The sequence below is a fragment of the Muntiacus reevesi genome, chromosome 3, assembly GCF_963930625.1.
Source record: "Muntiacus reevesi chromosome 3, mMunRee1.1, whole genome shotgun sequence".
In the NCBI taxonomy this organism is placed as follows: Eukaryota; Metazoa; Chordata; class Mammalia; order Artiodactyla; family Cervidae; genus Muntiacus; species Muntiacus reevesi.
Window position 1 is genome coordinate 138,529,763 of NC_089251.1, and position 22,571 is coordinate 138,552,333.

A 22,571-nucleotide genomic window follows, 5' to 3' on the forward strand; every position below is an offset into this window, starting at 1 on the left:
CTTGCCTGGAGAATCCCAGGGACGGGGGAGCCTGGTGGGCTGCCGTCTGTGGGATCACACAGAGTCGGACACGACTGAAGCGACTTAGCAGCAGCAGCAGCTGGGAAAGAGGCTTTCTTTGGGAGGGTATGAGACCTGAAGCTTCCAGTGCTCGTTATGAGAAGGGAGTCTGTATGAGGATGAAGCCAACATAGAGGAAGGAGAACTAACCTTTGGAAGAATTCCGATGACATCTTTTGAGAGCCTGGGTCTACAGTTAAAGAAAAACTTATTAATGACATTTTTTTGAGTGACTGGATACATTCTCATCTGAGGCAGATACTCCTGCCTTGATGGAGACTTGACTCAATCAAGTAGCCTTTATGCTTAGGCCAATTTGAGTTTGTCACTTGCAACAGATAGCATCCTGCTAATACAGTGGTGATAGGGCTTGACACATAGCCAGCATCCAGCAGATAACTGAAGCCTCCTCTTCATAATTTTTCTTTGGTTGGGTTGAGCAATATGCATTTATTATGTTTTATGTTTTTTTCCAGGAAAGAAGAAACAATCTGAAACTATCGGATAGGTGACAAGCAATTTTATTTTGCAAAACAATCACTATACAGCAACAAATACATTTGCAAATTTTGATTGAAAAACATGAACTAACTACAACCAGCCATTGAAGAAATACCTTTCTATGGTAACAGGCTCTAGAATTATCAGAAGAAAGAAACCCCCCCACAGATTTGTAGTGGCATGTTGGAACCTTGGAATCCCAGCATACAGAGTATACTTTTTGTTGATTTTTTTCTTTTTGCTAAAGTTGAAGTATCATGATTGACATTTTCTGAGTTTAAAAATAAGTTTTTTCCTGCAGAGGGACTTGGCCTCAACCTACATAACCAGGCTAAAAACCCTAGGTGTAAAAAAACAAACATCAATACTGATTTAACATATTAATCTTTGAAGGAATGCCTAGAACTTGCCTTTTCAAGTCAAGAATCTATCTTTTTTAGCTACTTAGACCATGAATAGTTTGTTTTCCTCCTCTTCGTAGTATAAAAAATAGGAGAAAATGATATAATTGCAGCTAAGTCAAAATCAACTACATTGAAGAGATGATTTCTTTAATAATAGTGACTTGATCTCTTATTTTGCCTGATGATCCCATTTCCTGCTCTAAAACTATATGAGTGCGTGGAGAAGGCCAACTACTCTCAGTACTTTCTTCCATTTAACCAAGTTCTCACTTCAGCCTTCTTCAGCTATACCGAGTTGGTGATCCACAGGTGTCTTGCTTCTGGGTGGGATTTCTGCCCATCACCCTGCTGGAACTCAGCAGGAGAATCCAGAGAGAGTTGGTTCCTAAATGAACATGGCCTTTGAAACTCATCATGAACTCGGATCTCTCCTGCATCGTTGAAAGGTACCCAATTATTGGTTGCAGGTGACCCAGAGAGAGTGAGTGGGCCTTTTAACTCTTCACAGCTCTGGATTACTTATGTTTCCTTAAACAGGTTCTCCAAGGCAAAAGCCAGAGAGAAACTGGCATTAATTGATCTAGAATTGAGACTATGAAGCCTTAATTTCTAGATCAGCGTATGGATGTCCCCACAAGAGTGGTGTTCAAAAAGCTTAATTTGTGTCGTTAATCTTGAGAGTAAAGGTAAGATGGGTTCCACCCCTTATCCCCAAAAGAAGACATTTAGCCTGTATTTCTTTCTTTTACTGCTACCAATTTTCAATTTCATTTTATAGAATTATTAATTTCCGTACAAAGTGAGGGTATTTAGTCATTATAATTTTGCTGTGATTTGAAGCAAACATTTGTTTTAATGCCAAATCGAATCACTGGGTACCTTATATAATCTTTATTTTAGACATGTATTTGTAAAAAACAATTTTAATATGTAGAACATGGTTACTTAGTGTTTATAAAAATTTTAAACCAAGTTGAAAAAAAATACATGTTTCACAGGTTAAAATTGTTCTAACCAGCTGTTAACTTCTTTCTAGAGCTTTAATCACTATCTAACACTACCTAACACATAAGAAAATACCATTAAGTCTCCACATAGCTATTCTTTCTTTTCCTATTTCCTGGTGCATTTCAAGGGAAGCTGATGAATAAAACGCCCAGATTGGTCAAATCAAACCTCACAGCAATAATTAGGCAGAAAATAGACACACCCATAGTCCTAATCAGTCCTTTCTAAATCTTTGACTATCCTAAATAACTGATCTATAGTTTCAGAAATGTTTTGCCTACGTAAAATCTCTTAGTTGAGAGTGAATGGTGCACTTTTGCTCACAGAGTTTCTTTCATGGAAGTCATGTTGGCTGTAACTTCCAATGGGTTACAACATGCACCTGTGTCTCTCTGTCTTTCCATCCTTTAGCTTCTTTCTCAGATACTACTATACTAGCTTACTGCCTCAGTCCATGTTCATCATTTCCTCCTTTATGCTCGAGAATTGATTTGACTCAAAGGGATCAAACCCTATTGAAACATTTGCCTTTAACTTTTCAGATCCAGCCTACCAGCCCTGAGCAAGAAAAAGAACAGATAAAATACTAAAAAGCATCCATCCATCCTAGTAATCCACTGCCCTACTCAGACTAATAATGACTATTTCATTACTTCTTCATAAATTTAAGATGAATGATTCTTAAAGAAGAATTAGTTGATTTGTGATGTCTAGACTGTATAGAAAGTCAGAACCGTATTAGCTAATGATAAATAATAGTAATACAGTATTCCTTTATAGAGTGCAATGTTGGAGTTATAAAAAAACTGATTTAGATATCTGCATCTCCAATATTTTGTAGCTTCTCAAAATACTGTATTTTCCCTTTCTGATCAAGGGATCTTACTTCGGGTATGGAGGCCAAACATTTTCTATCAGATAATTGAATAAACAGGTACTGCTTGGAAGAATGGAATATCATGTCCCAAACTCCCACTGTTAGTTTCAACTTTAGCAAATGGAAAAAAAAGAAAAAGAAATCTTAATAAGTCTATTCCATGAATGATTATAGGAGTAAACCCCAAAATATTCTGTGATTCAAAATAAGACAAACCCATAATCTTAAACCAACAATCTGTAAACCCCTTTTATGTAACTGGACCCACCCCAACAAACTCCATGTTGGTGAAAGCAAAGAAAAATAAATTTTTTCTAGCATCACGGGAGAAACTTTAACGGGAGAAACTTGTATCTGGCACTAAAACAGGGTTACAGCTTTGAGTTGTTACAGAAAGCAACTTCATGCTAAAACTTTTTGTCTTTTTTAACTTTTTTTTTTTTTTAAATAGGGAGAGAACCCTGCTAACATCTACTTTCACATACCTAAAATTGCAACACCAAAGGGTGCAGGAGACACAGATACTGTGAATAAGGAAGTATAATATTCAAGTATGAGGAAGTATCACAAATGGCCACAGAGAAATATATATATATTTATATCTATAATACTGTATCAAACAGATGGAAAGGGGTGTGAAACTGGTAGTGTGGACACAAATCTAGCTGATCAACCGACATCCTAATCAGACACAAGTCCATCCTAATGAAAGTGCTTCATTCCTAAGAGATGCACTTTACGTCGCTTCCTCAACCACAGCTCAAATGCTTCGAAACTATTTTTTAATTAATTAAATAATTTATTGGATTGACTTATACTCTGATATAATTATCCAGGTCCCAAACGTTAATAACTTAATTGAATCTTTCTTCCCATTTATACAAAATAACGCTTTAAAAAAAACATTTCTTACATGCTTTTCCCTTCCTGCAATGACTCCTTGATTTAATTTAACCTGTAATAAGTTACAAGGGGCAACTTTTTAATCTCTTCACCCAGCAACAGAATAGTGAAATGAGCAGCTTGGATTTTAACAAGGCCTTTCAGAATGTAGTAGACAGCCTTCAGGCACATGAAAGGTAGAAATGCAATTTTTAAAATAATGATACTCCATGCAAAACAGCAGAGCGAAAAAAAAAATTGTCCAATTGTACTCATGTAAAGCCAGTATTTTCCTGTTGCAAATGGAAATCAAGTCAATTTCTGCATATACTATTTTTTTTTATAAAATTGTAACAATTACTACAGATTGGGAATGAGATTATTTATTTTATGGTTTGTAAAGAATGAATATAACACCTGCTCAGAGCCCACTCCTGCCAGAGCTCATGCCTAAATAGTATGACGTCAATACTAAATGAGAGATATTCACAAGCCCTGTTTAGCGAGTGCGGCAGTGACATCCTCGGCCAGGGTGGCAAGCTGGGGGGATTCGAGCAGGTTGATGCTTCCAGAAGAGGAGACATTGCTGAGTCGTCGGGGGGAAGCCACGCTGGATCTGCCTGGGGACTGCGTAATGATCTCAGCCCCATGGTCCACACGGGCCTTAGCATGCTCTCTGAAGTTCAACTTTTGGCTGTCAATCTGTTTAAGACAAGCATCAGTCTTGGTCAACACAAACATCTTAAACTGCCCCCTAGCTCTTTTTCTGTATCCCAGAGCTGATGTTCATGTCACTTCTATTCAGCTCTGCCATCCCTACTTCCGGGGTGTCCAGGTTTTTAATCTGGGACCCATTTTGATGAAGAGTATTTCAAAAGGATTTTTTAAAAAGGCAAGATCGGCTCACAATCTTGTGTCTTACCTTGACATTACCACCTCCAGGAACGTGGTGAGCATTGTCAAGAGAACCGACTTTAGCTTGGGCCTTTTCTTTGAAATCTAGCTTCACACTTTCAATTTTCACACGCCCACCACCTATGGAGGAGATGAGAAAGGCTTTTAAATGCCTTGCTAACGTTAAATCTTCTATTTTGGTGACTAGTTACCCAAAATGACTATAGCAGGTAGACCATGGCAAATCACAAACTTAATGAACTCTACTAACCCTCTGACCATAGATGGGAAAGGAATCTTTTAGAATTTCTAATCTATACCATTTTCTCCATACCATCTAAGTAAAGTGTTGTTCAGTCACTCAGTAGTGTCCGACTCTTTGTGACCCCACGGAGCCCAGCACGCCAGGCTTCCCTGTCCATCACCAACTCCCGGAGCCTGCTCCAACTCATGTCCATTGAGTCGGTGATGCCATCCAACCATCTCATCCTCTGTCACCCCCTTCTCCTCTTGCCATCAGTTTTTCTCAGCATCAGAGACTTTTCTAATGAGTCAGGTCTTCGCATCAGGTGGCCAAAGTATTGGAGCTTCAGCTTCAGCATCAGTTGTTTCAATGAATATTCAGGATTGATTTTTTTTTGGATTGATTGGTTCGATCTCCTTGCAGCGACTCTCAAGAGTCTTCTCCAACTCCACAGTTCAAAAGCATCAATTCTTCAGTGCTCAGCCTTCTTTATGGTCCAACTTGCACATTCATACATCCTTCTAAGGCAGTGACATCCTTTTTGTATCATTCCCTGGATTGCTTTACATATTAATTCTTTACTCATGTCTAACCTAAAATATCAGAGGTATTTTTCTTATCTGTGTAATAAAAACTAAAAATATAACAATGAAAGTACCATATGTATCCTTTCTCAAAGTTGGAGTGTTTTGTCTCTTATTCTTAAGGGAACAAATTGCAAGGAAGCACTTCTCTATTTTTCTTCATGGTAGTAGGTCACTTGTTCAAAGAACGAATAGGCTAGCAATTGTGTACATATGGGTGATATTGCCACTTGTAAATTTTTAGCATTGATACCTTGACTGATGAAACTCGAGTGAGGGGCTAAGGTGCTTAAAAGCTTCCATTTTAGTTAGTAGATGGGAGTGATAGGAAGGGAATCTTAGAGATCCCATTCTTGTCCAGATTCCATAACACTAATTTGACACTGATCTGATAATACTGAGACAGAGTTCTGACCACGCCATTTTCTTAAATGCAAATTAGTCTGAAAATCGAGGATCTGCTGATAGATGAGAGTGCCATGAGCCACCCTTCTGTGGTACCTCCATTTCTGCATACCTTTTCAGGCTTGTGAATGCAAGCAGTTCTACATTGAGTAGGTATCTGTTGTTCTTTAGCTTATTCTTGAGCCTGTCTGCTGATGTCTTTGATCTGGGAAGAATCTGGATTAGATGCCTTTACCTGTCTCCACCTAAGAGACTAGCTTTCACTTTCATTAGCAATTTGGTTTTGGCTATATGCACTTTTTTTCCCCATAAGACCAGTAGTGAGCCATGTGATCCTCTATTATTATTGCATCTCTCTTGGGATTTTGATTTGGAAAAAATACCTGAGGGGCTCTATGGAAACATGGAAAAGATTTTTCAATTTTTGACTCTTGATACTTATTTACCTCCATAGATGAAAGAGAAAGGATTGTTAAAACTTCACAGGTCTCTTAATCCTGAAGTGTTTCTCTCATGTGATACCTAGACATTTGTATTAACACCCAACTGCCTGGCCAGGGCCCCCTTGAAATTGTATGATGTTACTGGATTACATTTTTAAAAATTTATATTTATTTATTTGGCTCTGTTGGGTCTTAGTGGCAGCATGCGGGATCAAGTTCCCTGACCAGGGATCAAGTTTGGGCCCCCTGCACTGGGAGCAGCATGGACACTTAACCACTGGACCACCAGGGAAGTCCCTGGTTTACATTTTGAAGATTCATTCATTCATTCTTCTGAAGACTTGGGATGTGTATGATGTTATTTAACTCATTCCTATAGGAGACATGAAGCTGTCCTTCCCTGAAAAGATTCATTATTGCACGGGTGTTATTCTACCAACATTTTACTTGGCCCCATGGGTCTCACCTGTTGGTTGTTACAGGATTACTGTGATTCATAAAACACAGTTATATTGGTTAGAGGCTAGGGGATACTGAATTTTCAACTACAGGAGATCAACTTTCTTGGGATCTTACTTTTATATTTTTCATAGCCTCTGATAGAAACTGTCTTTTCAAGTTTTATGATTATATATTGTGTCAATATAACCCTATTAAAAATTTTGTTAGACTATATTTTGAGAGAGAGGGGAAGAATAATGTAATATTGACCCAAACTATATTCAGAAAAGGAAACGTGAGAAGTCTATTTTTGTTAAAGTCTTACTGAAGTGAAGTGCAAGTTGCTCGGTTGTATCCAACTCTACATAGTCCTTGGAATTCTCCAGGTCAGAATACTGGATTGGTTAGCTAGGTAATTTTATATAACTGTTAGAGAAGCTCATTTGAAATCAGAGATCTCTGCCTTTGGTTCTGAAAAATTCTGGCCCCACTAGGAGCAGTAAATGCAGAGGATTATAATCCCTATCAAGCTTCATATGTCCCAAAGTGAAGTCAAAAGACTAGCTATTTCAATTTGTGCCTGCAGGTGATGAATTGTTTCTTTCTTATTTCCTTCTGAGACATTCCACAATCCAAAGCAATTTTGTGAAAAGCTTGCTATTGTCAAAGATCATTGTGTTAACGCGTCTTTATGAACTTGGTCATCTGATTCACTTACGAAGTAAGAGTGAGAAATAGGTGGGAGTCCATGAGAGTAGCCTTTATGACCCATAAAACATACACATAATATTTTCTTGTATATAGAAGATTTTTCTGTGCATCAAGACTTTAGGTGAATTGAACTAAATGTATACATATCATCTGGAATTACAGAGTCCAATATTTTCTCTAGTATTCTGGAAGAAGGTAGGCAGTGTACCCAAATACTTCCATCATACTGTTGACACAGGACAAAAATCAGCTGAATGTTTGTAGAGATAAGGCATAGATGGGGGGGGGCAGTGAAGATACCCATTTGGGAACATGTCCCTGCTATCTCATGAATGATAGCTAATTCCAGATAATAGTTCTGAAATCAGTAATGGAGATCACTTATATGTAGTTTCTATCTCCCTGACTTGCTTTATTAACACCCTTTGCCAACGTGAAGCCCAATTTCAAGACATATTTCTAATGCTTATCCATTTTTTAAACCTTTTGTTTTTCAACTCAAAAAATTCTTCTCAATAATCTTCTGGTCAGAAATCTCACTGGGGTCAGTTGTTCTTTTACCTTTTTCTGATAACACTTGAGATTATGACTCATAGGAATAAGATATTACCTGGTTTAATTAAGATGCCAAGAATAGATGGCATCATTCTATTTTTTTTGTCTTTTCAATTGTATATATAAGTTGTGTCAAAATAGTCTCAAAAAAAAAAAATAGTCTCAAGAAATTTACAAATTTGACAATTGTCCATTATTTACCTAGGCATGGAGGTGGAATTTAGCAAAAACATATAGTACATGATACTTAGAAAAAATGACTCATAATACATTAAATTCACAAATTAAATAGGGAAAAATCACTAGCACATATGAATATAAACTCTACCTTAGGGCAATAGATTTATGAGATATGAGATATCTCATAATATATCATAAAATATACCATATTGTATATTATGATATCATAAGATATCATAATAATGAGATATGAGATATCTCATAATAATGAGATATTATGAGATACATGGCTTTTCCAACAGTCATGTATGGATGGATGTGAGAGTTGGACTATAAATAAAGCTGAGTGCTGAAGAATTGATGCTTTTGAACTGTGCTGTTGGAGAAGACTCTTGAGAGTCCCTCGGACTGCAAGGAGATCAAACCAATCAATCCTAAAGGAAATCAGTCCTGAACATTCATTGGCAGGACTGATGCTGAAGCTGAAGTTCCAATACTTTGGCCACCTGATGCGAAGAACTGACTCACTGGAAAAGACCCTGATGCTGGGATTGAAGGTAGGAGGAGAAGTGTATGACAGAGGATGAGATGGTTGGATGGCATCACTGACTTGATGGACACGAGTTTGAGCAGGCTCCAGGAATTGGTGATGGACAGAGAAATCTGGTGTGCTACAGTCCATGGACTCGCAAAAAGTTGGACATGACTGAGCAACTGAACTGAACTGAACTTATGAGATATTTCAGAAAAACAAGCAGTCTGTGGTCAAATAAGTTGGGGAGACATTGCATTCTGAAGATTCATAATGCTTATTGACTTGGATCTGAGAAATTCAACAGAAAAATAAATTTCTCCAGTTTTGTTATAAAGCACAATCCGCCCCTCCCACATAATGTAGAAAACAATTTCTTGCAAAACCTTTGAAATGCTGCTTTCAGTCCATGAATTACGTAAGAAAACATGGCCCAATGTTATTTTATAGACTATATATTTCAAAAGAGCTCCAATAAGCATGTTGAGTACATATAGATAAATGCATCTCCTGTATCTTTTCATTTTTAACATGTCCTAGGATATGTGGCCTGTTTGTGGTAACTGAGTTTACTTGTCCATATGAAGACGCCTTAAAATTTCTAATTTAAGTTTCTATTAACATAAGCATGAAGTATCAGGATCTGGAAAGGTCCTTCCAATGAGATATCTCACAGCAACAAAAACTTTGCTTGTCAATTTTTTGAATTCAATCTTATACCTCTCAGACTACTAAAAATACTGATTTACCTGGCCTGTGGCGGATGTTCTTCAGAGAGCCACATTTGGATGTCACATGGCTTAGGTCTATCTTCTTGGTGACAATCTGTACCTGTGTGAAGGACAGAAAATAGGCTTAAAATAGTTTAGATGTAAATAAGCCCCCAAGCTCATATATAAAATCTAGAAACATATCCAAACTCACAACATACAACAACATATACACACACATGGGAAAACCCAATCTTCCATATGTCCTCCCATATGTTTGGTTGGAAAGAAAAACACAAGTGAAAGAAAATCCTAGAAGAGAAGATTTTATTAGTAGAAAACAGATCATGCCGCAAAGGGACAAAACTTCTGTATTAAGAAGGCAAGCTTTCCACTCAGAGAAAGAAGCCACACCGTATTAAACCTTTCCATAAGCAAAGAGCCAAGTGAAGAGGGAAAGTATTCTTTAGAAAGTGATTTTTACATAAAAGTGACCAGAACTGCTCATACAAACAAGAAGCTCAACACTGCTTTAAGATACAAGAAGAAGAAAGCTCTACACATGCTTTTCTAAAACACTCTTGTCATATTTTGGCTAAATGCAATTTTTATTGCACACCAAATGATAAAAGCATAGCATTTTTTTTTTCTTCTGGGTTTTACTGAAATCAACTCATCTTCTAATATTTGAAAGGGTGCTTTCCAAGCATGGTTCCTGGTTCATTTACATCAGAAATACATGGGAATTATGTAATCTAACACTGGAAATGGGGTTAAGGAATATTCCCCATTCAAATCAATCACATTTGAACAAATGATTCTTCTCTAGGGGAAAGTTTCAGACTACTGGTTTGGAGGTTGGAAGCTTCTCTAATAACTTTAAAATCATCCTTTCCTTCGTAGGTGTTTTGACCAGCAGCACCTATTGTAGAGGTCAGCTGGGTCAATCCTCTGATACTCTCAAAATTACCTATTAATTCCAGGACTAAGAGTGCTTCCGTGAGAGTAGCACATGGTGTGTACTTAGAGTCAAGGCATCGGGGAGGAGGGGGCCTGTCAGTGTAAATACCGAGCCTGAGGCTTAGCCCTGAGCCCGAGAAGGAGCCCAGCAAATCCGGCTGGGGTTCTCCCATGGGGCACAGATGCATGCTCAGTGGAGCTGCTTTGAACAATAGGCACTTGCGTGTCTGTTTTTTCACTACTTGACTCCATCTCTGCCCAACTGAGGAGCGAGAAACCAAGAGTTATTAGACAAGCGAGAATTCTGGATTTGATACTCTATAAATTACTTGAGTCACAGATGGCTAGAATCTGAAGTCTAGGTGATTGGATCTGTAGTAGAGTCACCCCAGTCACCTTTTTTATTATTCTAATGTTAACAAAGAAACATGCCTACTTTAGCTTGAGTCTGCCTGTTTCAACTCTTCCTGAAAAACTTTTGAGAAACATGAATTCATCTTTCTCTTCCTCTCAGAGGATATTATTTCCACCCAATTTAAGAGACAGGGATAAAAAAAAAAAAATCAAGACAAAGAGTATACTGGGACTTGAATCCTTTCACTTTGAATTACAGATGAGCCATGCTTCACCAAGTTTGTATTATTCCAAATGATATCCCAACTCTCATGAATAATGAAGCACAAAAGATTGACATTATACACTCTGGATACTTTCATCCATCAGTCATTGCCTCAGGAGTAACTTAAATGGAGCTAGAAAAGTGTGTGCTCAGCTGACTTTTGCAAGGGAGCAGAGACAGCATGAGAAAATACCTTAAAGCCAAAGGCCAGCAAACAAATTGGCGGGTGAAATGGACTTTCCATCTCCCTGAAAACCATGGTGTCCCCGTTTGAAAAGCGAGACACTCACCAGTGATCTTAGAGAGAAGGATGGAAAGCCCATCCCCGAAAGTGCAAGGCTGACAAGCTCCCAAACCAGGGGGACTTGTGGAGCAGCAACAAGAAGTGGGGAGTGTGCTGGGAGGTGTTGGAAAGGCGGTGGGAAAGGAGACGGCGTGCTGGCTGTGCAGACGGCTCCACACAGTCAGGACAGCTGCTGACACAGCTTCTACTTACATTTCCGCCCCCAGCAGAGTGTTTGATGTTATCCTTGGAACCACATCTGGACTGAACCTTGCTAAAATCGATCTTCTTGTTTAAAATCCTAACCTAAAAGGAATTGGAAGTAACTTCACTGTGCATTTTCTTTCAAAATTCTGGGATAGGATATTGGGAACCAGGGAACCAGAAATGGGTTAGCACCAAAGAGGCTCCAAACTCCTTTCCACTTACATTTATCATTTCTCACTTACATTTATGAGAAAAAACTAAGAATGAAACTGAAAAGCAGATCTATCATGTAAATATGAAGTGTTTTTCTCCTGCAGCCCCCACCCCCATCTCCAAGGGCCAGCGCTTGAGAGCCTCAGATATCCTGGCTATAGGCTGCTGTAATCTGGAAACAATATAGGAACAGAAAAATAAGATCTGAATTATCTGTGAGGAGGTCTCCGATATTGTGGGCAACACTGGGACTCAGGTCCCCTCCGTGGAAGGTCCAATAGCTCAGCCCTGGTTTCTGAAGGCTGTGCCAGCGCTCTCCCCACCCCCCAACTTCTGGAGTGTTAGCCTGACTGTAAATCACCTGGTACACTTGAGTTGACTATGACTGGTCCATGTAGAATGATGAGGTTCACACTGGTCTGGCTGACTGCTACAGGTTAGGGTTCTCACTCATCTGAGGGAAGAAGCTCTGGTTTTCCCAAGATCATCAACAAGTAGACTCTGGGCCTCCTCTACTGAAAGGCTTCATGATTCCCTTGCAGGTTCAGCTCAGTAGCCTTCTGAAAGGCCATTCTCTGACAACTGCTCATAAACAGCCAATATCCTTGACTTTGGTGTGAAAGCATCCTTTCCATTTTTACAAGGGAGAAAACCAAGGACTGTTAACTAGCTGACCTGAACCAGGTCATGTACAGGTAGTCCAGGTCTGGATTGGGTCCAACAGATTGGAGGTTAGCTGTTTCATTTCTATTTTCAGGAAGTCCAGTGTTCATCTTGAGGACAACAGCAAATCCAGATCTGGAAAGATATTACTCAGGCGTAAAGTAATGTGCAAAGTAATAACTCTTGTAGCTTCTTCCATGCATCTTCTGAATTTTGAATGTTTTGGAGAGCCCTCCAAAACAAGCAATGTAAGAATGGAAGGAAAGGTTTATTTTTGTTATTTTTTTGTTTGTTTTATTTTGTTTGTTTTTATTATTTTGTTTTATTTCATTTTGACTACAAGTACCCCCCAATAGCTAGAGAGATATCACATTTCCAGTATTTATCCACTTATACATAAAAAAAAAGCAAAATAAATTTACCCTAGATATACAGCTTTCTCCAGGAATGGTATCGCATCTCTTGGAATTTTCAAAAAAGAGTAGAAAATTCAAAAGGACACTGAATCTTGACTATTTTTAACTAGCCAAAGCTTAAATTGCAGCGTCTGCCTAACACTGACAAGATAGCTTGTTCCTTACAGGGAAGCATCATCGACAGCTCTCATCAGCAGCCGAAGGGAAGAGACTCTTGTCAAAATCTGAATTCAAAAGACAGAATGATGTGGCCACTCTTTCGGGCATAATAAATATTCTAATTAAAAAAAAAATGGCAATGTCACAAAGTCTGTATCCAACAAAAAGCACAGTTGTTCTAAGAGTTTCAAGTAAACTGTAGATGCAGATAAACAAGTCAATAAGGGCCATTACATTTCAAACCTCACAGATAAGTTATTCTTAGAAAGCAAATAATTGTTTTTTATAATAATAATACTTGAAATTATCCTGCATAAGGATCTATTTATTTTAGAAATGAAAAAGAATTCATCTAAGCCATTTTTCTAATCCTTGGGGATATACTGAGTCTCATATTTCATTTACAAGTTTTAATTTAGAGATCATAAGAGTACCAATCAAGTGACTCATTACCAAGTGATCAGAAGCCAAATGTTAAATCTGACTCACTTGTTGCAAAAATGGAAATTCCAAATTCAGTTGCATAAATTTGTTTGACTTTAATGTTTAATCAACTGTTTGACATTTTTTATTATTTTCCAAAGCAAATGATTCCAACCCAAAGAGGACATATTGCCAGCATTACTTAAAGATGATTCAAATTTTAAATCCTAAAACTTCAAGGCCAACTTCTGTTGTTTTTCTTCAGATTTTCAAGAGAATCATAGATTTTCTAGTAAAAAACCTAGCTGGCCTTTTTTGATGGTAGATTTCACTAACCCATGTTTGCTCACTTTGACATGCATTAATGGCACAGCCTTTACATATTTCCATAGTTGCAAAAACTTCATAGTATACTGCTTTTGTCTAAAATGAGGCAGATTATGACATTCACCACTTTGTTTAATGGTTGAGTGGACAGAAATAAAACCACTCTGGGCTGTGAATGTTTGATGTTCAGTGAGATTTTACACTCTAGCTTGACAACTTGTACCTGAGCCATGTAACTCACATTTATGCCTTAGCACAATTACAAACTACTTTATGCCAAACATCTCTAGGATCATTGACAAATAACACCTTAGAGAGTTGATTCCATAAATACTGGCAGTCCTTAGAAACCATCCCACCCACAAAATTGAAAAACAGATGGCTGCAGTGAAAGGTAAAGCTTTATTTCAGATATTTCTTTTTTTTTTAATCAGAGAGTTGAATTTTAACTCTGTTCTCTATGGATAAATTGAAATGAAAACTGCTTTCTTTCGGAAGAAATTTTCATTGGACTTTTATTTTCCTAAAGCCTATGTCTAGGGAAAATTACTTTAATATCTTGGAGACTGCCTAAAAAAATATAATTAACTTCTATTTTACAAATTAAATAATTTTTATATTCATGATATAAAGGAAAAATAGTCAAATAATCATTATCCAACATTAACTCAAAACCACATTTTAATCTTTGTTAATTTTTTTCCATCAAAAATGTTATTTGCTCTATTAATGCAAAGAATATGAGAATCTTTCCTTCTGCATATTTCATAGCACAGTGAAATGTATTATTATATCAAGCAACTGGATCATCTTCCTAAAGCTCTGCCTTATTAAAAATTCTACCAAATTTCCTATTTCTTATAAAATGAGACAAAATATAAAACTTATAGCCAGGCAACCAAGGTTCGCAGCAATACTGACGCTTGAGTTATCTTTTAATACTTTACATTTTGTCCAGGTTGTGCTATAGTTTATACCTTAAGGGCCTTGTTTATATTTTCAAGTTCATCCCCATAATGTCTTTATGTTACTATCTCTTGACAGAACGCCTTCATTCCAAGTTGAGTATGTAACAGATCATCTTTCAAGGTTCACTCAAACCAGTTCCTCAGTGTGGGGTTGGCAGAAAAGGATTTCATTCTTTTGGGCATATATTGGTGACTTATATGCAAACATCACTGATTTTTCTTTCATGTAAGGGTCTTATAAGCATGAAAAGTTATAAAGAATAGATTAATGCAACTGAATACTTAATCAGAATTATTTTATTTTAACTTAATTCTATCTATTCCTCCACTACTCTAGGAAAGAACAGAAGAGTTACTTTCTGGCTATTCTTGATGTGATTCTAGTTGAATTTTATCATAAATGGTTCAATTGAAATGATCTGCCACTGTACTCTCTCTGCATATAAGCTTAATTGCTCCTGTAGAGAAAGGAGCTTTTTTCCTCCCCCAAATAGGGTTACTCTAAGAAAGAGCAGGAATACAAAATGTGGGATGTGCCTGCAGGCAGGAATAGGTCTCTCTTACTAGAGATTAGCTGAAACATGAAACATGAAAAATGAAAGAAAATACAGTCCCAATTTTAGTTTTGAATAAAACAGTTGATAAACCAGAGTTAGTAATCGCGATGTCAACTTGGGTTCCTTGAGCAATGGGAATCTGATTTTTTTTTGACACTCTCTGCTGCTGCTTTTTAAAAATAAAATATCCACATGTCAACTCAAGATAGCAAGATACGGAAAGTAACTTGGTGTCTAAAAGTTGGATTCTGTTCTCAGTTCTTTACAATCTGCTGCTGGGCCCTCGGGCATCCTCTAGGTATGAGCCTCAGTTACAAAATCATTTCTTTCTTTCCCCATCCAAGGCAGTCTTACACAGAATTGAGTGACATTCAATTGACTTCCCTTCAACTTTACAGGGCAGTAAGCTTTTTCTTTGGGTTTGCCTCATTTCCTAGGAATGCTTATGAAGTTTTTCTTTATCCTTGCATAATAAAAACACTTTCTGCCTTTCTCAAAAGCATTTCCTATTCCATAACATTCAACTTTAATGAAACTATGTAGCCTCTATAGAGTCCATAGGCATCATATATTAAAATAAAAATATTTTTATGTCATATATATTCCTGAAGATTAAAAGTTCTCTGGATAGTGCTCTTCAAATATTCATCTGTTAACAACCTGGTGCTCTGGTCAGAATGCACACAGGTATATAAACATTATAGTCCATTCTGAATTTTAATTAACACTTACCTACACTGACCAATAACATCTTCAAAACTAAGTCTATCAAATATAAACAGTAAGTATATTCCTTACACATTTAAACAGAAATAATAGTTTATGTCAAAATAAACAATTCCACAGAGCTCTAAGGAAAAGAATGTGGTAGAGGATCCATTTAGGTGAGAGCTCAATTTTCCTGTGTAGGCTGTGTCACAAAGTGCAGAAAGTAGAACTACATTGAGAAATCTTGGAGTGAATAGATAACGCTGAAAAATTTGGAAATAACTTTTTGGTGAACAGACACTGAGGTTAGCCATTAGACCCGCTGTTACACAGTTTAAGCGGTCTGTCCATGGACACTGGAAGGAAAGTTACAAACACAACAGTCATTGTGACTCAGGAAAATTAACATACAAAGAGGTTTATAAAGTTCATATGCCATAACTTCTTGACATTACATTTTTTCTTTAGTTTAAAACTTTAAGATAGTGTAAGGAATATTAGGCCACGTTGGTAATAAACTAACTTTTCAAGAGTCCGTTCAATTGTTTGAAAACAACCTGAGATTGAAGGCTGTTCCCATGTCCTTGTTTGGTTTGTAAATGAACAACAAACAAAAAGAGAGTCTACAGGTCTCAGCTTTGTAAACCCAAAGTAATAATTTTTCCATCATTTTTAATAATTAATATTTATGAAGCCTAGCTTGAAAACTTTTCATTACCTTACAAAAGTACTTGAATTATAGTTATTAAAGTTCTATTGCATAAAGACAGAGTCCCTGATTCCAAGGAGCTTTCATTTTGAGATAATGATGACTTTGGTTGCAAAAAAAACATTTCTTGTCAATATTATGTAATATATTTTGGTGAACAGCTTTTCTTCATGCTGGGTTGACTGAGAGTATTTTACAATTAGTGGGGTATTTTATTATACTTTTTAACTAGTACTTATTTGTAACCCTAAGGTGATGGAAAGAAATGGCTTAGAAAAAAATTTAAAATCAAATAAAGGCAGGACACCAGGGGAGGACAAGAAAAACAAACACTTCTGCTTAGATTGTACAGACCACGTGTCATGTGTCATATAGTACACAGCAGAGTCTTCGTAAATGAATAAAGAATAAATATGCAAATGAGAGAAAGATCTAAATAAACTTATTTTTCTGTTTATAAAATTTTTGATTCTGTAAATGTGCCTATGTATATTAATAGCACCTTAGTAGACCTTCACAAAATCGGTCATAATAATTTTATATGATAAGAAAAAAATCCTGTTTCACCATAATTTATAGTTGCCTCCAGAATTAATTTCATTTTTCCCCTTGAATATAAAATTGAAAGCAACTCATTCAAGGTAGCACGTGAAAGGCCAAAAAAGTCTCAGCATATTGCCTACAATTTTATATTAAAAAATATTAAAAAAATTCCACTCTACATTTCATTTAATTCATTTTCTTCTTACTCTCTCTCATTGCTTCTATTTCAAAAACACTGCTTTTTCACTCACCTTCTGTTTGCCCTCTGTGGCACAAATATTTATGGAGTCTGTTAGAGTATATAAAGGGATTTTTTTTTACTTTTATTTTTAATTGGAGGATAATTGCTTTATTACTTTATAATATCATGATGGTTTCTCTAATACATCAACATCAATCAGCCATAGATATACACATGTCCCCTCTCTCTTAAACCTCCCACTAAGTTGTCTCCCCTTTAGGATGTTACAGAGCATTGGATTTGGGTTGCCTGTGTCATACAGAAAATTTCTACTGGCTATTGACTTTACATATGGTAATGGATCTGTTTTGATGGATCTGATCCATAGACAGAAAAAATGCCACTCATTCAGCAATTGTTTAATTTTTTTTAATGCCACACATTTAGAGAAACTGGTTATTTTCCTATCTTTGTTCAAATCAAGCAGCCGAGTCCTTAAAAAGCTAACACTATTTATTTTAAAATTTAGATTTAGATGACTGTAGATTAAGGAGCTACGTACAGTGAGACAGCTTCAAATTAATATACTTAATAAGATAGCTTTACCTGTGCCTTGAGTTAAATTAACCAAGCTTACTATCTATAGTGAATTTGAGATTGCATATGTTCTTACCAGTAGACTGAATTTACATTTTAGCAAAAAGATGAACTTTATTGCTTTTTGCAACACCCCTCACAGCTTCACCTAGCTTATCTATTTCATTCGGGATTGACTTGCCTCACTGAACTGAGCTCTGAGTTGAGCCTCTTTGCCAAAAGAAAACTGGACTTTAACAGAAGAGATAACAGCCATAAGGACACAACTTAACACATATGGAAGAGCAATAAACATTGAAATTGGGGCAAATAATAAAAGCTTCCCAACGTGGAAGGTTGTTGTTGAATTCCTAAGACACCTATATCTTCCATTAGAGATTTCTTCTCTTTATATTTAGTGACTGCACAAACTTTAATACAAAAATAATAATGCTTTAACAATTAAATTATTTACATACAATCAAACCACTCCAAATTTTATGACAATAGAGTCTGTGGAGATGGTCTGAATTATATGAATTAAGGTTATAACGACCTATTTACTCCCATCTTCACTAATAAGAACTGTATGACTAGTTTTCTCAGTAACTATAGATGACATATGTCTGATACAAAACTGGGCTCCTATAGAAGGTATTGCTATTGTCCTATTCTCTTTAATGATTCTGGGTTGGTCACTGTCCATTCAAATATCCTAGTATATACAATTTACTATTGGGGAAAACATACTACTGGCTTCGATTTCCCCAGTTTATGGATTCTCAACCAGATATTAATAACAAGGGTCTTTGGCATATTATTACTACCTTGACAATTTCTAAGAAACTTTTACATAAAAATTTTTTTAAGTTGTTTTATAAAGTTGAACCTTTAAAATCCAGTGAAAATCCCCAGTTTAACATGTACAGAAAAAGAAACTCTTCTCACCCTCTGTATGTGAGAAGACCATACACTATAAGGAGGCTTTTGGGAGCATAGTGTTAAATGTTGAGTAAAATGTTTCCTACAAAGACAGTTCGACGGTAGTGCATCCAAATTTTCTAATTCATTTTCCTCTCCAATTTAAATACATTGACGCCACCTATCACAAAATAGTAGGCAAATATACTCCTTTCATCTATGTCTTATCTTGGTGAGGAAACACTTCCCATTTCTCCAACAAAAGTCACTTTATAATTCCACTATTGTAGAATTTTTCCAAGTCATCTGAAATTGCAATAGGATAATTTTGCATTAGTTTAACACTGGCCTCATGGAACAAAAGATTTTCTTCAACTGACATGGTGATTTTGAGGCTAATTCTATTCTTTCTTTAATTTTCTATGTTATATGTGTTTGCTAGTCCTTAATTACCATAACCTCTAGGGCAGCACTGGTTCACCTTAGAAGACTGTCTTTACATCAACTTTATGAATTAACAAAAATAGGAGAAAATTAAAATTAGACACAGAAATATTCACAGCAAGATATAAAGAAGTAAAAGAGAAATAGATTTAAGTCTTCACATTTGGGGGTTGGTTTAGCTTAATGATTCTAGCAAAGCTGAGGCCAAAACCACTTTTTGTCTTTCTACCTTTAAAAGTCCTTTGAATAAAATCTTTATTGTCAAATTATATCAATAAGCATTTACTTTTTATTCAATTTTCTTTTTAGTTTCAATAAAGTATCTTTGAGATAATTAACTCCCTTGTGATTCTAAGAAGAAATAGATTCTTTTAAGTATCAATATTTTCCAGAAGATAGGCAAATAAACCTCACATTTAATTAAGGAAAATATTAGGACACTAGGATATTCACAAAAAGAGAAATGATTTAAATGCACATGATAACTACTCTATTTTAGGAGGTAGAGCAAAAGAACAAAAATGATAAACTTGCAAACTGGTATAAATTTATTTTATTCAACTTACTCTTTTCAATTATTTATGTATAAATATAAAATAATATTACATTTGGATATTTCCAAAAGGCTTGAAATATTTCCTTCTCTTGGATATACAAAAGTATGATAACGGCAAGAGTATGAGACTTTGGGAATTACAGGCTTAAACGTGATATAATTTGTTTTCTTTTTTTTTTTGCTTAAAAAGGTTTCTTGTAGCTCATATTTTAATTACATTCTTCTATTAAAAAAACGATCTTTCTGTGACTATATTGTTATAGAATGTTACAGTTGTTCTAAAAATGGAATTCTGAGCCCTTCCTCCCTTCTTTGGTTGATTTTTTTTAACTCTGGACTTTCTTGAACAGAATCATAATGAGAAAGCAGAGAAGTCTGTTGCTAAAGGAAAAAGCAACATTAAATTTTGTTTCAATGCTGAGTGGGAGTCTTTGACAGCTTCATGTTTTGGCAAGACATTTCTTCTAAACCTGCTGAAAATGTATTTTCTTTGGCATGAGAGAGGGATACCAGAAATCAGTGGCAGAAAATACAAGAGACAAAAAAAAAGAGAGAGGAAAAAATATTTGTTTTTTTTAAAAAGGTTTTTTTGGTATATTGAACGAGGGCATTATACTTTGTTAATGCATAAAGGAAATTACTGCTTTCCTCTTCTTTGACTCAAGGATGGGTGTTTCATCTCTTCATTTACAATAAAAGTCAAACTATGGGCCTATCAATATCACAAGGGAAACATCAGGTGATATTTGTTTTATCTCCTTCTAGGCTAATTGCTTTGTCCAAACACACAGTGTGTAAGCAATGTTTAGGTTAAGGTAGAAATCAAGCTCTCTGGTTAGAAAAAATAAATATAAATGCTCTGAAGCTGAAGTTAAGAGTCAATAGGTAGAGTTTTACTAATAACTCTATTTAACACAATTATTCTGAAACAGAATTTCTTATAGACCCATGTAGAGTCATTTATTAATTATCAATGTGAATATCTGCCCTTTACAATGTTTAGACAATAGCAGGCTGAGAAAACAACTTGGGGAATCATGCTCTGATTTGGAATGAACATGGGGAAATGGTAGTCATAGGAAATCCTTGGGGAGAAGGAAGGTGATAAAAAGTAGTATCACTAAAAGATGGCCAAATGAGTTCAAAGCCAGTATCATACCAGAAATTCATACCAGACAATACTCAAATTTAGACCAGAAATGAAACTTATATCTCCTAAGTTAAAATCCACAAGTCAACAGAGATACATTCAAAAAGGATCTATTAGATAATCAACTAAAAGATTCTCCTCTATGGTTAAATCAATTTTTATCTAATAATAACCAGAAGGAATGGACATGGCATATTATTTACACTATATTTTATAAAGTAGTTTTCTCAGATAAGATCCAAACTACTACTAATAAATCACAACCCGTAACGCTATAAAACCTCCATCTCCCTTTTAACAACTGTAAGCCTGTAATGTGAGGATGGAAACATAGTAAGTAACGGGGATTTTACTTCGGCAGCAAATATGTGTGTTCATGTGATTCTTACCTGGCCCCCTTTAGGCTGGTATTTGATGTTGTCTGTGGATCCAATTTTGGATTTGACATTCTTCAGGTCTGGCAGTGGTTGGTTGATAAGCCGAAGCTGTTTGGGAGTAGCAGGAGATTTTGGAGGCGTGCGTATAATGGCGACTTTCTTCTCGCTGGGAACCAAGATGGCCGACTTGGGGGTTCCTGGTGTGTGAGGGGTCCTGGGGTAGCTGGGGGTTCCAGGGGTGCCTGGGGTGCGTGAAGAATAGCTTGGTGGGGTGCCAGGAGTGATGGCCGTTGATCCAGGGGTAGTCGGCGTGGAAGTGCCACTTTTTCCTGCTCTGCGAATTGGCTCTGACCCTATATTAGCAAAACCAAACCCAAACCACAGTGTCAGAAAGTTCTTCCCCGAGATACCCCATTTCCCATCCATTGTTAGAACTTATAATTCATCAACTTTCTAAAGGGTTTAGGATATTTACAAATTACAACAATGATTGAAAAGGTGAGAATCTCGTATTTTTAGGCTCACAAATTGATGACATTCTTTTGAACATGCATTGCTATCAATGTGAAGGTAATACTTGGGTTTTCCTGATTTATTCTTAATTTTCATCATGAATATGTCAAAAATATTTTTTACTTGCATGGTTATTAAAGCATATGGATCTGCCTTTAGTTGGAAAAAGAGTCTGCACTTAATATTCTTTGTGGATTCATATAAACTGAAGATTCTTTGAATGATGTGTGGATTATTTATTCCTTTGTACAGAAAATTTATTCCGAGATCCAGGTGGATATACAACACAAAACAGTGTATTTAGATCACATGATTTTGGCCTGTGTAGAAAATTATTTAGCTTAAAAAAATCTAGCTCTCTCTTTTGAAAAGTGGGATGTTACAACAATTTATTCACAGTGAATCTTGTACTTGATTGTGTTTTCTCCCATACTTTCAGTACTAGTTTGCAGTTTGGAGTCAAATCAATAATCCCTCACTGTCTATTATACAAGATGCTGTAAGACGCATTTCTTTGCCTCACCTTGATGTTACCCTCATTTTATCATTTAATTCTTTCCCCCATTTTCCTATGCTATGTTTCTCTTTTATATTATCTTTTAAAATGTGTGCTTAAATGCCATTTCAAATGCTTTTTTAAAAGAATAATGATATTAAAAAGAGGACA

The 22,571-nt window shown here is 36.1% G+C and overlaps 1 protein-coding gene across 7 annotated transcripts in view; it reads right to left on the minus strand.

Moving 5' to 3' along the window:
* Window positions 1-565: 565 nt before the first annotated feature.
* MAP2 (microtubule associated protein 2) overlaps window positions 566-22,571 on the minus strand; it is a 285,457-nt gene continuing 263,451 nt past the window's right edge. For all 7 annotated transcript variants that reach the window (XM_065930672.1, XM_065930678.1, XM_065930677.1 and 4 more), the window contains 5 exons: window positions 21,404-21,744; window positions 11,507-11,599; window positions 9,471-9,552; window positions 4,655-4,767; window positions 566-4,434 (listed from right to left, as the gene is read on the minus strand). In XM_065930672.1, coding sequence (XP_065786744.1) covers window positions 4,219-4,434; window positions 4,655-4,767; window positions 9,471-9,552; window positions 11,507-11,599; window positions 21,404-21,744 — 845 coding nt within the window. In that variant the 3' untranslated portion in view covers window positions 566-4,218. The remainder of the gene's footprint in view (window positions 4,435-4,654; window positions 4,768-9,470; window positions 9,553-11,506; window positions 11,600-21,403; window positions 21,745-22,571) is intronic.